Below are 14,954 nucleotides of genomic sequence, written 5' to 3' on the forward strand. Positions count from 1 at the left end.
CAAACATGTAAAGGCAGGTAAAAGGACAGATAAATAAACAGATTTTTAAATGAAAAATGCATATTAAAATTCCGCGTGTAAATGCTACCACATAAACAAGATGTGAACAATAGATAAGTGGGAAAACATATAAAGTCCAAGAAAAGACAATGACTTAATAGTTAAAATTGTTACAATAGGTGTGGAAAGAGCAACTACCAACAATTATATAAGATTTGCAGCGACGACGTAGGATCAGTCTACATAAATAAAAATATCATGTATATCACACCCATTTCCAGCAGCAATTAATTGTCTACTAGTTCAACGTCGAATTCAATGGAATAATCTATGATCATACTTTTAATATGCTTTCAGAAGAAGATGAAGGAACGGTGACCATGATAGACAAGGAACCAGTCAACAATGTCTTATCCATTACGACCATATATAGCGTAAACCATTCTCTGTACATCCATTGAGCAGTTGCTTTATCTCCGTTTTAGTCCTAAACGTTAAATGCATGCCAATGAGTTCCATATTCGTGTAACGATGTATACTGCTGGAAATTTTACAGATAAATAAGGAACAAGGCCACCGAATCTTTCATCTGTGGTCTGAAAAGTACCCTTTACACCCTCAATGCGAATTTTATTTTAAAATCTGCTCTTCCCAATCCTTTCTATTTGCCTTTGTATTTATGCCGGGTAGTTTTGAAATACCCTGTAAATTATATGCAAATAGACTTCAAACAACAAAAGTTGAAGATATATTAAGTTTTTGTAAGATAATAATTCTAGCGAAAATAATTGAAATCTAATTGAAAGAATGAGGAAATATTCTTTAGCTGTATTATGAGACGAGTTTCGTGAAATCCAAGTATAGTTTGTGTATTAACACTCGAATTATTTCAAATTCTTTATTTAAAGAAATATGGTACCAAGCATACTTTCAAATATTTTTATATTTGGCTAAAATAATAATAATAATAATAATAAATGCTATTGTAAAAGTCACCTTCTAAATGCTGGAATTAACATATTTTATAAAGATATACAAAGCATTCCTACAGTAAATATTTATTTTAAATTAGCTTATATAAGATATTTTAATAACTTTATAATTTATAAGAAAAAATGAAATTCAATATCTCAGTTTTCCTTTGCTTCGTCGATAAATACTCATATGAAAAAGTGATGATTATTCTTGAGTAATATATTGGATGCTTATACACTTTTATGAAGAAAACATGATATCAATAATTGCGGAAATATTATTTCTCTCCATTTAAAAAAATATACAAACTTTTTTTCTGTGTACAAATTAAAAGCAATAGATAATTAGATTTTAAGATAACTACAATAAAACATTCCATGGTCAACAAAATAATTACATAAATCATTAGACAGATATTTTTATCATTCGAAAATCATAACCTCATAATCATAACGAAAAAAAAGTCCTTTAGTTTATTTCGATTACTTACTTTTAGGATCATTAGAATAACTAAAAATCATCCGTATAAAGGTTTTACACAATAATCATTTAATAAGTTCAAATAATTATTGATGAAACATACTCATTTTTAGCAATTAGCTAAGAATTTCTGATTTTTAACAAGCATGTAACAGCAAATTTTATTGTTTTTATTGATATTTTAGTAATAACTCAAGCAACTATAAGGCAGAATTCAGTTGATTCTAACAACTTTCAAAGTAATTAGAATTATTTTTTTGTTCAGCAATGGGATTAAAAGGTTTTTAAATTACGCTTAAAAATTAGAATTAAATAGTAAGTTTCATAAAATTTAGAAGTAAATATTCATTTTCAGATTAATTTAACTATTAGACTAATTATTTCTCAAAAATTTGTTGTTCTTTTTTTCAGCTTAGAAAATAATGGTGAAATTGTACATTTGCAGCGATGGATTTAATGTTCTTGTTTCATGAGAGATAATTGAAAATAAAAATGGAAAAGTATCTGAAAAAGATAATATCTTTCGTTTTTGTCATATTCTTTCTTTAGAAAAGGAATATACCTAATGGAGAATACATGTCCTTTCAACAGTTTTTAAGTATAAGTAATTATTTCCATTTCTCTATTTGCTTGAAAATGGAGCAGAAATACGAGGGCAACTTATTTTCTAATATTTAAACATTAATTTATTTTTCAGTGAGTAAAAGCTTCAAATTCTGGTTAGTGACATTTATTTAAACGTTTCATTGTATGATATGCATGTATACCCCAGCCAACTCCACCGTGCACATCATCTCTTTGTAAAGAAAACCAAAACAGGGTACTTTTTGCAGATTGAGAACTTTCTGATTTGATTTCTTTATCTAATGTCTTAGAAAAGTTCGTTTGTTTTAGAAAATAATTGAAAAACCATATTCTTCAAATATGAAAACTCAGGCTTTATATGCTCAGTAGCAAAGAGCATCGCTGCTCTAAAGGAAGAAGATAAATTACTTCAATATATTTTGAAAGAAGAAACGATTCATTATAACACTGTTTAGAAAACTTACAAAATGATAATGAAATTAAATTTTAGACTTTAATTAAATGATGGACTGAAATTTTTTAAAAATATATGCTGACATATTCTGTAAACCTTCCAATTTTAGTAGAAAATGCCATGAATCTAAAATTATATCTTATACCTTATTATATAACCTTAATTTATAGACAGATAATGCGAAAATAGGAGAGGCAATAATTGTTGTTGTTTCTAATGGCACTTGTCCTAGACAAGCCCACTTACTTTAAGAAATCATTTGTGGATTAAACCAAGGGTATGTCTCTTGTTTTTTCAGTAGCACCATCTAGGGCCAAGAGAACGACTTAGCTACACACACGTCACAACCCGTTTTATGGGGCGGACTTCATTCATGCATTTCATTCACTCAACCACAGATCGTAATTTAGAACGGGATCAGAGAACGATCACCCCTGATCCAGTACCCCCAGTGGTATTACTCTCGACATGGAGGACTTTGTGACCACGACAGATTTATGCGCGCGTCAGCCACCACACACGCGGGGAGTCTTCGGCCGGCGGGGTTCGAACTCGCAACCCAAGCCAACCAGGCTATCTCGGCCTAAAGGCAATAATTAAAAACATCTAATCAAAATAAATGTGCAAAGTTTAAGATATTTATAAGTTTAATGAATAAAATGGCATAGATTATCACAACAACAAAACGATAAGTGCTATTACAGCAATGATCACTAGAGTTCCTGAACATTCTGTTCTTCAATGATATTAAACTAAGATCTTCTTTGATATGCATCCAGAACCCTGTCACAGTTTGAAGAAAAATAAAATGTTCATATTTTTTTCAATTAAGAGCATAGCATTTTCGTGAAACATTGCATTCCTACGCAAAGTTTCAAGCAGAACTTGTATTTCAACTTCATTAGCTTGAATCCTCGATAATGTCTGAAGAAAATTCGCATTTCAACCACTAACAGTTGTCGTGTCATCAGTGCATAGAAAGGCTGGTATTTCAAAGTTCAGCTCAGTACCTCTTTGATCATCTAATCTTTGCTGAAGTCTATTCCACAAAGCATCGAAGTCTGAAAAAAAATTTACAAACTCTTTTAAAAATTTCTGAAAAAAAAGAAAGGAAGAAATTAAAACTTTAAACGTTTCACCAGAAGGTAAATCTCTATTCATTATTTTATATTGTTATTTAACTTCCCCTTTTCATGTTTGTACATTTGGAATATTATAATATAATTAGTTTTCATTACCTTAACATTTGTAGCTTCTTCTTCATATTTCATAATAGACATTCAAGGAAATGATATGGATTAGACGTAGACAAATTTGTTTTAATATGACATTCATTTATTGTAACTAAAGGCTTCATAATTAGGCATAGTTTCTAGCCTCAAGTCAGTTTATTAAGTAGTTGAAACACCTTTTCTTTTTTATTATTGTAAATTGAGCATAAATTATATTCCTTTATACAATTTTAAAAGAATTTTCAAGATAAATGCTTGTGGTCGGTATATAAGAATTATATATTGTTTATTTCTGTTTTCATTTAATGGATTTAAGGTCTGAAAAATTAGTTTTTAAAGTGAATAAATCTATTAATTTTTCATTTAATTAAATCTCTAAATATGAAGAACATGGCATTTTAAAAAAATATTCTTAAAGTTATAAATTATCAGCCTTTGAACTGAGCATAAAAAATGGGGGAAAAAACTAGTTCGGCCTCTTAGAGTGTTCAGATATCTTTCTTAGAAATATTTATATACATTGAAATACCTATATAAATTGGTATAAATGTACAAGATATCTTTCACAGAATTTGCTAACATGCTTTGATAAAAAGAAAATTAATACTATAGCTTTAATTTTCGTTGTGATGCAAAATAACATGAATGTTACAATGCACGATTTTTCAATTCAGTTCAATTTTAAAAATAATAATCGCTTTTCCTTTTTTTTTCTTCTTTTTTTTGGCATCTCATTAAAATTTTTATTGGCCGCGAATATGTTAAAACTTCTTTCTTAGAAATAGCTTACATATATCCATAAGAAGAAATATGCAAGCAGTATGTTCATTTTATAGTATTATTTGAATCAGACATTAAGACGTTGTATAATTAAATGCAAAATAAATTAATTAATTCATATCTTACAAATAGCGTTAATTTATCATTTTAAAAACAATGGTGACGTTCTAATAACAGCATAATGATTGACTTTTTTTTATTTCAAACTTAGGCAAACAGGGAAGGTAAAATAATTACTGAAAATTCCGAAAAAAATTCTTTTTCTATTCTTTCACAGCTTAATAGAGATGCCTTCTTCTTTTGCTGTTTCATTTTCTTTTATGATCCATGACCAATAATTGTTTATCCTGTTCTAAATCTAAGATATTGTTTAAGACTACCATCAAAATTCTAAAATGTTTTTCCATTTTTCATCATGCTCTTTCCTCTGCGAAATCCCTAACATCTTTTATAAGGATGAATGAAGTAATACTTTATAATTCTATAACAATCACAATGGATTTTATCTCAAAAATATTATATTTTATGACCGTTTTACTATCAAACTTCAGAAAGCAGTTATGAAACTCTTATGATCTAGCAATAAAATAGACATTATACCGAATTTCTTCTGCAATAAATAGATAAGATAATAAAAGAAGGGTGGTGATATTTTGAATTAAAAGATTAAAATAAATTTATTAGAGGAGAAATTAAAAAATTTAAAATATACAAGTAAGTGCCATAAAAATCGCATGCATTTCAGACACTTTGAATGTAAATAGACTGATTTCAATTTTGCTCTAGCACTTAAATAAATGTTCTTGATAATGTTAGTCAAGGAATTTAGATGTTATTATTCATTTCCAGCTAATAAAGGCTGTTCTTTTTAAATTTGAAAGCTTCTAAATGTACGGCTATTATAGGAACTTAGAAAACAATTCTATTCCTTAAAATACCTTATTATCTTCGTTTCTAATAATAAGTAACTTTCAGAAAATACTATAGCAACGTCGGTTTTGAAAATTATGCTATCCATTTTAAGTTCATTAAATTTAGAAAATATAGTCACGAGTCACAAAGCATACACAAAATAGAACGTGTTGCACGTTCGTGAAAGGAAGTGCCAAACAGTTCAAGTCACGATCTGGGAAAATATTATTTTTAGCGCTTCTTTTGACCTTTTCAAAAGCGAATATGAGCAAAGATAAATCGATTTTTAAGCTTCTTTTGCTGTTGAGAAAGATATATTTTCTCGTATTTAATCATTTTTCTATCGCGTGTTGCTGCCTTATGTGAATGTATAAATAGCTCTCGGATGGCGATTTTCTCACAATTCATTTATCTGCCCGAAAACGAAATGGGAAAATTAGAGATATCATTATGTTCTAATATGTCTGGAGTAATTGCTTTTTCAGATGTGATAATATTGTAACAAAATGAATGTACTTCTTACATAAAATAGGATCAAATATCAAATATTCATTTTTTTAATAATTCTAAAAGAAAGAATATACAATTATCTTTATTCAAGTTCGAAATTAAAAAGTGGTATACTTTTATCGAAATTTTTCGTTTTAAAATATTAACATTGATTATTTGTTACAGTGCTTGATTAGAAAACAAAAGCATCGCTTTTTTTCCCCAAGGAATTCATTGATTCTAAGTAAACAAATATTTTTTTTTCATCTTAACAGATGTAATTTTAATATTTTTGAAATATTGATATTGATTAATTGTTACATAGATTAGAGAAGTTATGCTTTCTTTTAAGAAATCCAAGTGTAGCAACGTCTATAGGGCTGGAATTTCAATATCTCGTTCTTCAGTTTCTCCCAGAATTTTAAATGATATGTAATAAAAACAATAAGGTAGCTGCTTTCCTTTTAAAATTTTGTCTTTTTTTAAAACCAAATTATGATATTAAAAATATTTTTAATAGCTTCAAAAATCATAAAATAAGCTAATTTAATATTATTAGCTAATTATCATTATAAAAATAATGATAATAAAATCAGATAATATAATATTGTTAGCTAATTATCATTATTAATACTCCATTTTTTTTATTTTTGAAATACCTATGCACTTTCGAATAAGAAAACTTTTAAGAAGTTCATCATGAAAATTATACTTATTTCTAATAGATTTTGAATTTGATTTATTTAAATATTATTTCCTTTAAATTCACCAGTATTCTTTAATTCATAAACGAATAAAAACTGACTTTTGAGACTATTGATGTGATCAACGAATGTCACATTTTCACATTTTTTTTATTCAAATTATTATGATTATCTATGATAATTGTAATTAAATTTAAAAATATGTAATGATTACGGTTATTTCATTTAATGCATATAAAGGCAATTGGTCTGCTTATTGTTTAAATAAAATAAAGCTTGATATTCGCAATATCATATCTTTAATTCTGCAGTTGCGTATCCCCTTCCCCTATGTAGTTTGTCTATTTTTTGTAGTATTTCCTCTGGTCAGAGTGTTCACCTCTTGCAGCAATTAAGTAATTACATTATTATAACATTGCATATGGAATACAATTAGCCGCGTTTCAAAAGTATTTGAACTATTTCCGAAAGTTGAATCTAAATAATGGTTAACAAAATTGGTGGGTTAAAAGTGAAAAATTTAAGATTTTAAAACAATTAAAATGTTAATGCTCGAGAAGTAATGTAAATTCACTTGAAACGGAACGCTGATATTTTCTGAAAATTTATAAATTTTAGCATAATTTCTGTTTTAATATTTAAAAATCCAGTCCCCGAATTTTCTTTAATGGCTCTATTTAACATTACTGATTAAATACTTTTGAAATTAACTTAAAAATGAGAAAACGAACTCATGGATCTCTATATTTTTGGATTTTATAAACTGATGTTACCCGAGTTTATCAAAGATAGTTATATAAAAGCCATTTTAGACAAATCTTGTTTCAAAATCATCTGGTATATATTTTAAATACAAATATATTTGCACTATTTTAGGAAAAGACAAATTAGAAAATAAGAAATGAGTATATATATTGTGTATAACTCTGTGAAAAGTTCTGTAATCCTGAGAAGTCACCCAGTCTAGTAAATGAAAGTCATTATGGCGAATAATTTGGCGATTTCTGATCTTAAGTAGATAATTTTATCAATAAGTTACTTTTCTCTGTTACATAACTCTTCATTCATTTCTGAGGAAGAAGAGTTGAAAAGTGATGTCTTGAAAATGAAAATATTGTTACTTTTGGAAGTACTTGAAGCATTTTAACCTCTCAACTCTTTCACAAAGAAACAGAGGCTTCAGAGAAACTTGGCGATAAAAATCGGATGAAGTAGTTTTTTTTAAAGTAAAAAGAACGATGTGTAAATAAGCATTTAATAAAGTACTGGTAAATAGATTAATATGAAATGCTGTTTATTTTTTACACGAAAATGATTTAAAAGAAAATGTTCGCATTTAGAAAAAGAATTAAGGATAAGCAGTCTTTTAGGTTAACAGATGATAATCTCTGCTTTAAAGGGGATTCAAATCTTCATTTTAAACCTCAGTAGTATGTTATACAAATTCCTTATATTCATAAAGTATTTTCACTTTCACAGTTTTTTCTATTTCTAACTGATGGACAAATAATTAGATATTTGGGCCAAACAAGTTCTAGCATTCTGTAATATTTGAAAACAACATAAGTTAAAAAAATCTTCTCGACTTTAGAGATTTTAATAGTTTGAAAAACACCTGTTTTATCCATTAAATTTTATTTATGTTATCACTAATTATTATCGCCACCCTTTGCTCAGTGAGATAAGCCGTTGCATGGCTGCGAAACTTCTATCAGAATCTCTGAGTTCTAAATTCAAACTGTGAGTTAGAAACTCTAAAGACGATGTGGTAATCCTCTAACAGAAAAATAAAAGCATAGCAGTTCTTCCTGAAAATTTTCCTGGAAGGCAAACTACCCTTATATATACTAAGTTACCCTTATATATACTAAGTTACCCTTATATATACTAAGTTACCCTTATATATACAGAGTATATATATATATACCTCATATATACCCTTATATATATACCTTATATATACCCTTATATATATACCTTTTATATACCCTTATATATATACCTTATATATACCCTTATATATATACCTTATATATACCCTTATATATATACCTTATATATACCCTTATATATACATAATACCCTTATATATACAGAGCTCTAGCTCGCTCTGTCCAATAGAAACTGTTACTTTTCCATTTTATAATGAATCCTTGACTCATTGACTTGCTTAGTTACATTAAACCAAATGGTACTTGTTACCATAATTTATAGAAACGCAAAATTTCTCATTTATTTTCCAAAATCTAAAACCAAAGCAAAGTTATTTTGACTAAAATTGGATCGTTAACGTTTTCCCACTCGAGAAGGAGCCGTGAATAGAGAAAATTTTTTAGGATCAAAGGAGCATTCAACCAAAATTAAATAGATGTAATCAAAAATTCCTGTTAATTAATGACTGTTTAAATGAAAACAACTCTAGAATCTCAGGAAAGTTCAGACGATGATAAGATCGCTAAAAAATTTTCCACTCTAAACGGAATGATGAATGGAAATTTTTTTAAGAAATGCTGTCTCAAAGGGATTATTAGTCAAAAATTTCTGCTTATTGATAATCGTTTAGGAGAATTCTACGGACGATTTCTTACCTCTTTTGGATGACACAAACGATCTTCTGTTCGTCGACGATTCCTCTGTGTTAGGAGTTACACTAAGTTCTTTGCTAATACTGTAATGCGCAGAATTGGATTTTTTGGCGTGTTGTATTCTGTTGCGATCTCTACTCTTGCTTCGAAACCGCGTTCTGGAAGGACTCTTAGAATTTGTTAGGTAAGTGCATGGCAATGGTTTTCCTAACTTCTCGGCAGCAACGCATTCTTCGTAGAGCTCAGATTTTAGGAATCTCTGATAGCAGTCGAACTTCATTAATGTGAAAATCTGAAACAAAAAACTTCGTTGATCTCATTTTACAAAGATTTACGGTATCTGAAAGTAGCCATTTTTAAAATTTCTTTGCAGACTAGGAAATAAATAAAAATGATATCTTGAAGTTCAGTTGTTTGGTGTAAAACTGCATTTTCAATATTCCAGGTATCAGAAGGAACAATTATGTGTAAACTTTTTCTTAAAATAACTATAAAATTTTAATATAGCTATTTAAATCGAGCAATGGAACAGTTAAAAACATATATTAACTATATTATTTTCTTTTCACAGTTATTGAATTAATAATATTTCAGATGTATTTTAACAAAATCTTTTTCTAATTCTCAATCAAATATATAATAAGAAATTTTCCAAGCTCAATATTTTTATGAAATGTCATTTTTTGTATGTGTGCGTACTCCTTATCATTAGGTTAAAAATAAGAACAGATATATAAACGAGATATTTTCTATTTTTAAAGTAAAGTTTATAGAAATCGATCGAATGACGTAAATAATGGATAATGTAAGATATCAAGAATAGGGTTTGACGGTTTTTCAAACCCGGTTTTAAAAACCGGTTTTTTAAAGTAAATTTGTTACGTTTGAAAACCGGTTTTTAAATTAAGAAAACCGGTTTTCCGGAACGCCTAGATATTCCTCTTCTTCAATAAAAACAAACAAATATTTTGAATTTTATCGGTTGGGACCGATTCGTCTAGCAGCTGAAGGCTTAGGGCGACGAGGTGCCAATTTATTAATAAGTGAAGGTATATTTAAATTTCTGTTAAATGAAATAAAAAATTTAAACACTGAAATAAGTTTCAAATTATTATATGCTTTAGAAGAACGAATTAAAAAAAGAAGACAAGTAGAATTAGGAACTCTTTTGCTGTATTTGCAAAATCCACAAAACATTTCTAGTTCAGCGAAGAAATCTAGTGTACTTTCTTTGGCTTCAAAAACCGATATTATCAAGTTATCTGGAAAGATATTGTCTAGAATATTTCCGAATTCTTACGTGGGAACCTATTGTGATGAAGAGCAAATCGAAGAAACTAATCATCCGAGAAATGCTTTTTTAAAGGAAGCCATAGAAAAATCAATTCATAAGTTTCTTCAAGACCCTGAAGGAAAACTTACAAATCCAGAGACATTGAAAGCAAACGATTCTTATTTCATTATTTGAGGCAAGGAAAAAAAGAACAAAAAACTTAGATTTGTTATTTGATATCATGAAAACTATAAAATCAAGCTGAGTAGCTAGTGAACGAGTATTTTTAATTTCAGACAATATTGTCTTCAAAATAAGCACAAGACTTAGCCACCGTTCAGTGGATATTTTATGTTTTTTAAAATCCTATTTTCTTAGGAGAAATTAAAATTAGTGAAAATAATATAAATATTATTTGAAATTTTTGTTTGAGTTTTCGTTATTTTGTGTAAGTAATATTATATGAATCCTTAATATTTTTTTATATTTTGACTTTGATAATGATTTTGTTTTTTGTTATTGTATATAAACTAAATATTTTTCCCTATTCTTTCTTTCTTTCTTTTTTTTTTTTTGACAAAAATTCGAAAATCGGCTAAAACTGGTTTTTTGGAAATATTGAATTCGAAAATCAGTTTTTCAAAAAGTCGGTTTTTGTATAAACCCTAATCAAGAAATAACAACTAATTAATTATTAATAAATTTAATAATATAACATAAAATTAATATAATTTATATTTACAAGTTAAACATAAAAACTATTAAAATCTTCTTTAAGTGCTAAGTTATCATTACAACTGAACTTAGTTACGGATGAAATTGAAACTTAATAATAATATCACAGCTACACGATTAAAAATTCAGTATATAATCTTCAAAATATACTTACTTCCTTTTCAGCTTGCTGGAAGAGATCTGGGGGTGGATTTTGTAAGTTGAGAAGTACGCATTGGCGCGTATGGCTATTAATATTAACAGCTTCTGTTGCTCCAGGCCGCAAGTGAAGATCATAAATTTCTTTAGCCAATTTGATCCTCTGAAACAGGTAAGTCTTATGCATTTAGCGACGTATTTACATAGATGCCTTGTTGCATAATTCATAACAGTGATTAATGAAGCCAGAGGGTATGTTCTCTCTTAATAAATTCCCAAAATATGGCGCGTTTTGCATTTAGTTGGTTATTAAGTAAAGCGATGCAAATATGCCTTATGGAAAAGTACCTTTTTTTTCCTTTCACCAACTTAGTACAAAATTTAACACTGATCTACATTTTTTGTAGTATAAAGAAAAGAACCGAGTATACATTTTGGACTTTTTTTCGCTGATCAACTGAGTTACAAATTTTATTAAATCCGCAAATTGTTTAAAAAAAAAAAAAAAAAAAAAAAAACGGATTTTCCTTTGCCAGATTAATCCAAAATTTAGTATATATCTTTAATTTTGTTTTTAAAATTATATGTAAAATTTCATTCATTTAGTTTTTTAATATTTATTTTTGAGCTGTCGTTTTGAGCAATTCTTTGTTAAACAGACAAAATCCCAAAAAACTAGATTAAAAACTATTCAAAAAGAGTTTAAAGAGCGTTCATAGAAACTTAAAAAGTAATTTAAAAACGATTTCTGATATTTAGACTTATATTTATGCTTTATTATAAATAATACGGAATATAAAAAAAGGAAATCAATTTCCCCCAAATTTACTAGTGGGGTGCCATCCGTAACTAATTGAATTTTAAATTTTAATTAATTATGACAGTTAATTTTTGAAAATATTAAAATAGCGTATTGTTATTGCACAAATATACAAATTTTCAACATTCACAATCAAGAAAGTGAGTGGAAGACTGATTACAAAATTCTAACTTCTAATGCGAAATAAGTAAAACTAAATAAAAGAATGCATTTTTTGTTTGTTTGTTTTTTGGCTGAGGGAGGTCTGAAATGTGGAGATTCCTCAAAATCTACTCATGTAAATTTTTGATGAGAGAGTATTGTAACAGTATAATACTCTCTCAATAGACATTTACTTTAAGAGAAAGTAAAATTCCAGAATTTTAGATTGCGAAAGTTACATTAAATTACCAATTTTCAAGTGAATTTCGCAATCGAAAGGTTTATCAATAGCTTCAAGTTAGAACGTCTGGAAGACAAAAAAATAATAATAATAATAACTTTATAATAATAGATGTTTAACTCACACTGCCCTGCAAGATTTTTTATTTTTCATCTACGGTTATGTTAAACATTTTATATAGATAAGTATAAGAATTGCAAGAATACTTTTTTAAATTGAAATTGAATTTTTAATTATTAATAATTTAATTAGTTGCATAAAAATTCGATTATTCAATTAAAGATATCTGAAACTGAAGGCGTGAACTAAGAAGAATTTGCGATAGTTGAAATTTTAGATTAATTTTTCTAACAGAAACGTCAATTTTTTGGCAAGATTGTAGGAGAAACACCGGGCACTGTTAAAAAATAATTTCTTTGCAAAAATAAATGAAATCTAGTGCAACTTATTTAGCTAAACAACGTAAATTCCGAACAAATATGAAATATTCAAGAAAATTCCTTAAATAAATTTTAGAAGTATCAATAAGGCACTATAAACAACAAGAAAATATAATCTTACCTGTTGCTTATCAGTGAGAGTGCTGTACTGTTTACAGGCAACCCAAAACATGATATTTTCTACACTGAACTCTCGCTTTAAGAATTCCTATAAAACAAATTGAAAAACATAGAATGCTCCTTGTACCTTATATACACGTATTATTTTACAATACAGCGTTGAAAATCAAATGTTAAAAAACTTCAGATCGCCTTATTAAAAATAAAGCCTCTGATTTCTGTTGTTGTTGTTTATAATGGCACTTGCCATAGACAAGCTCGTTGACGAAGTCAGCAATTTTATGCCAAGGGAGCGTCTCTTGTTTTAGTAGTGCCAACTAGGGCCAAGAGTACGTCTTAGCTATTCATGCATCACATTCGCTTGCACAAACCCTTTTTACATAGGGGGCACATTCACACACCTCACAGATAGAGCAGATAAAGAACAACCATGCCCGAACCGGGACTCGAACCCAGGACGCCCAGATCACGGGGAAGACGAGTTACCCCTATGCCTCTGATTTCTATCCATGTCTAATGATATTCAGATGCAAATATTTTCTATTTTTTCACGTTTCCATTACTTTCATTTGAAATACAGCATTTCAATATGATACTACACATTTATGCTGATATATTTTTTTGTTTTTGAAGAAACACGAATTGTAAGCAAAAATAGTACTTTATAAAAAAACAATTTTACTATAAGAGTTATGTACAGATAATGCAAAATACAATTGTTGATGTTAAAACCTGACAAAAAAAATTTACAAAAGCCAGATTAAAATGAGTTTCTGCTTTCAAAAAAAAAAAATTGTTTTTTATATTAAAGGTGTTAAAGAAATTATTTTAAGAAACAACCAAAATTTAAGTAAAGAAGTGTTTTTAACTTGTATAATATTATATATTTCTTAAAATAAAGATCTTTAAATATGAAGGTAGCATTTGTTACCAGCAAGATCCGAAAAGCTCATACTTGTACTAATCCTCCATCCCAAAGTTCATGCTGGAAAGAATTTCCTCTATATTAGATGAAGGAAGACAAATACGGTATAGAGGAAAAAACATGGAATAGATCGATTTTTTCCTTTGTTAAGGCCTACAGCCCAGTGGGAGCACATCGAAAGTTTTCGTTCAGAGCCGCCATTGCCTTAATGTCATCTGTGTTATTGTAGCTATCACCAAGCTTTTGTTAGGAGAATTTTTGTGTTTTTCGGGAAGTGTTAATATCTGTTAGTCATCATTATTTTCTTATTTAACTTCTACTTCATGGTTTGTGATACTTATGTGGTGTGACAGGAAATATTTGTCTTCGCTTATAATTAATCCAGATATCGATCTATGGCACCATATTTATAATAAGTTCCCCAAATTTCCAGTAGGAGATAAATGTAGAATACTAGTAGAGTGAATAATATGGAATAGAATAGCATACTTTTCACTCTAAAACAATCTCCAGAAAAAAAAAAAAACTGAAACAGATACCTGAAAAACAAGCAAGTACTATCAGAAGTGGTCTCTTTACAGCATTCTCGTACAGTCTCTAATAAAGGTGTTATTCACCTTCCCCAAGGATAAAATTATGGACATGGGGCCGTGAATGCCACAAGTACTCAGATTTTTATTTTCAAAGTTTCACACGTGGGAATTATGTGCTTCGTAGTATAGCAAAGAAAACAAGTACTTGTATATTAATTGCATGGCATTGGAGAACATTAGTTACGAAATATCGATCTTTGCTGTGAATCTAGCATTTTTACTGAAACTAGCGTGCGATCTTTGGCGATTAATCGCTGTGTGTTGTTAATGCACAAGTATCAGAAAATCTAATATGCAGTTTGAACTCTTTTTCCTGACCGATTGTAACTAAA

The 14,954-nt window shown here is 28.4% G+C and overlaps 1 protein-coding gene across 2 annotated transcripts in view; it reads right to left on the reverse strand.

Annotated features, from left to right (window-relative positions):
- Nucleotides 1-3,123: 3,123 nt before the first annotated feature.
- LOC129960277 (regulator of G-protein signaling 13-like) overlaps nt 3,124-14,954 on the reverse strand; it is a 38,960-nt gene continuing 27,129 nt past the window's right edge. For both annotated transcript variants that reach the window (XM_056073577.1, XM_056073578.1), the window contains exons 3-6: nt 13,106-13,192; nt 11,359-11,505; nt 9,200-9,488; nt 3,124-3,555 (exon numbers count right to left, since the gene is read on the reverse strand). In XM_056073577.1, coding sequence (XP_055929552.1) covers nt 3,437-3,555; nt 9,200-9,488; nt 11,359-11,505; nt 13,106-13,192 — 642 coding nt within the window. In that variant the 3' untranslated portion in view covers nt 3,124-3,436. The remainder of the gene's footprint in view (nt 3,556-9,199; nt 9,489-11,358; nt 11,506-13,105; nt 13,193-14,954) is intronic.

The sequence above is a fragment of the Argiope bruennichi genome, chromosome X2 (genome assembly GCF_947563725.1).
Source record: "Argiope bruennichi chromosome X2, qqArgBrue1.1, whole genome shotgun sequence".
In the NCBI taxonomy this organism is placed as follows: domain Eukaryota; kingdom Metazoa; phylum Arthropoda; class Arachnida; order Araneae; family Araneidae; genus Argiope; species Argiope bruennichi.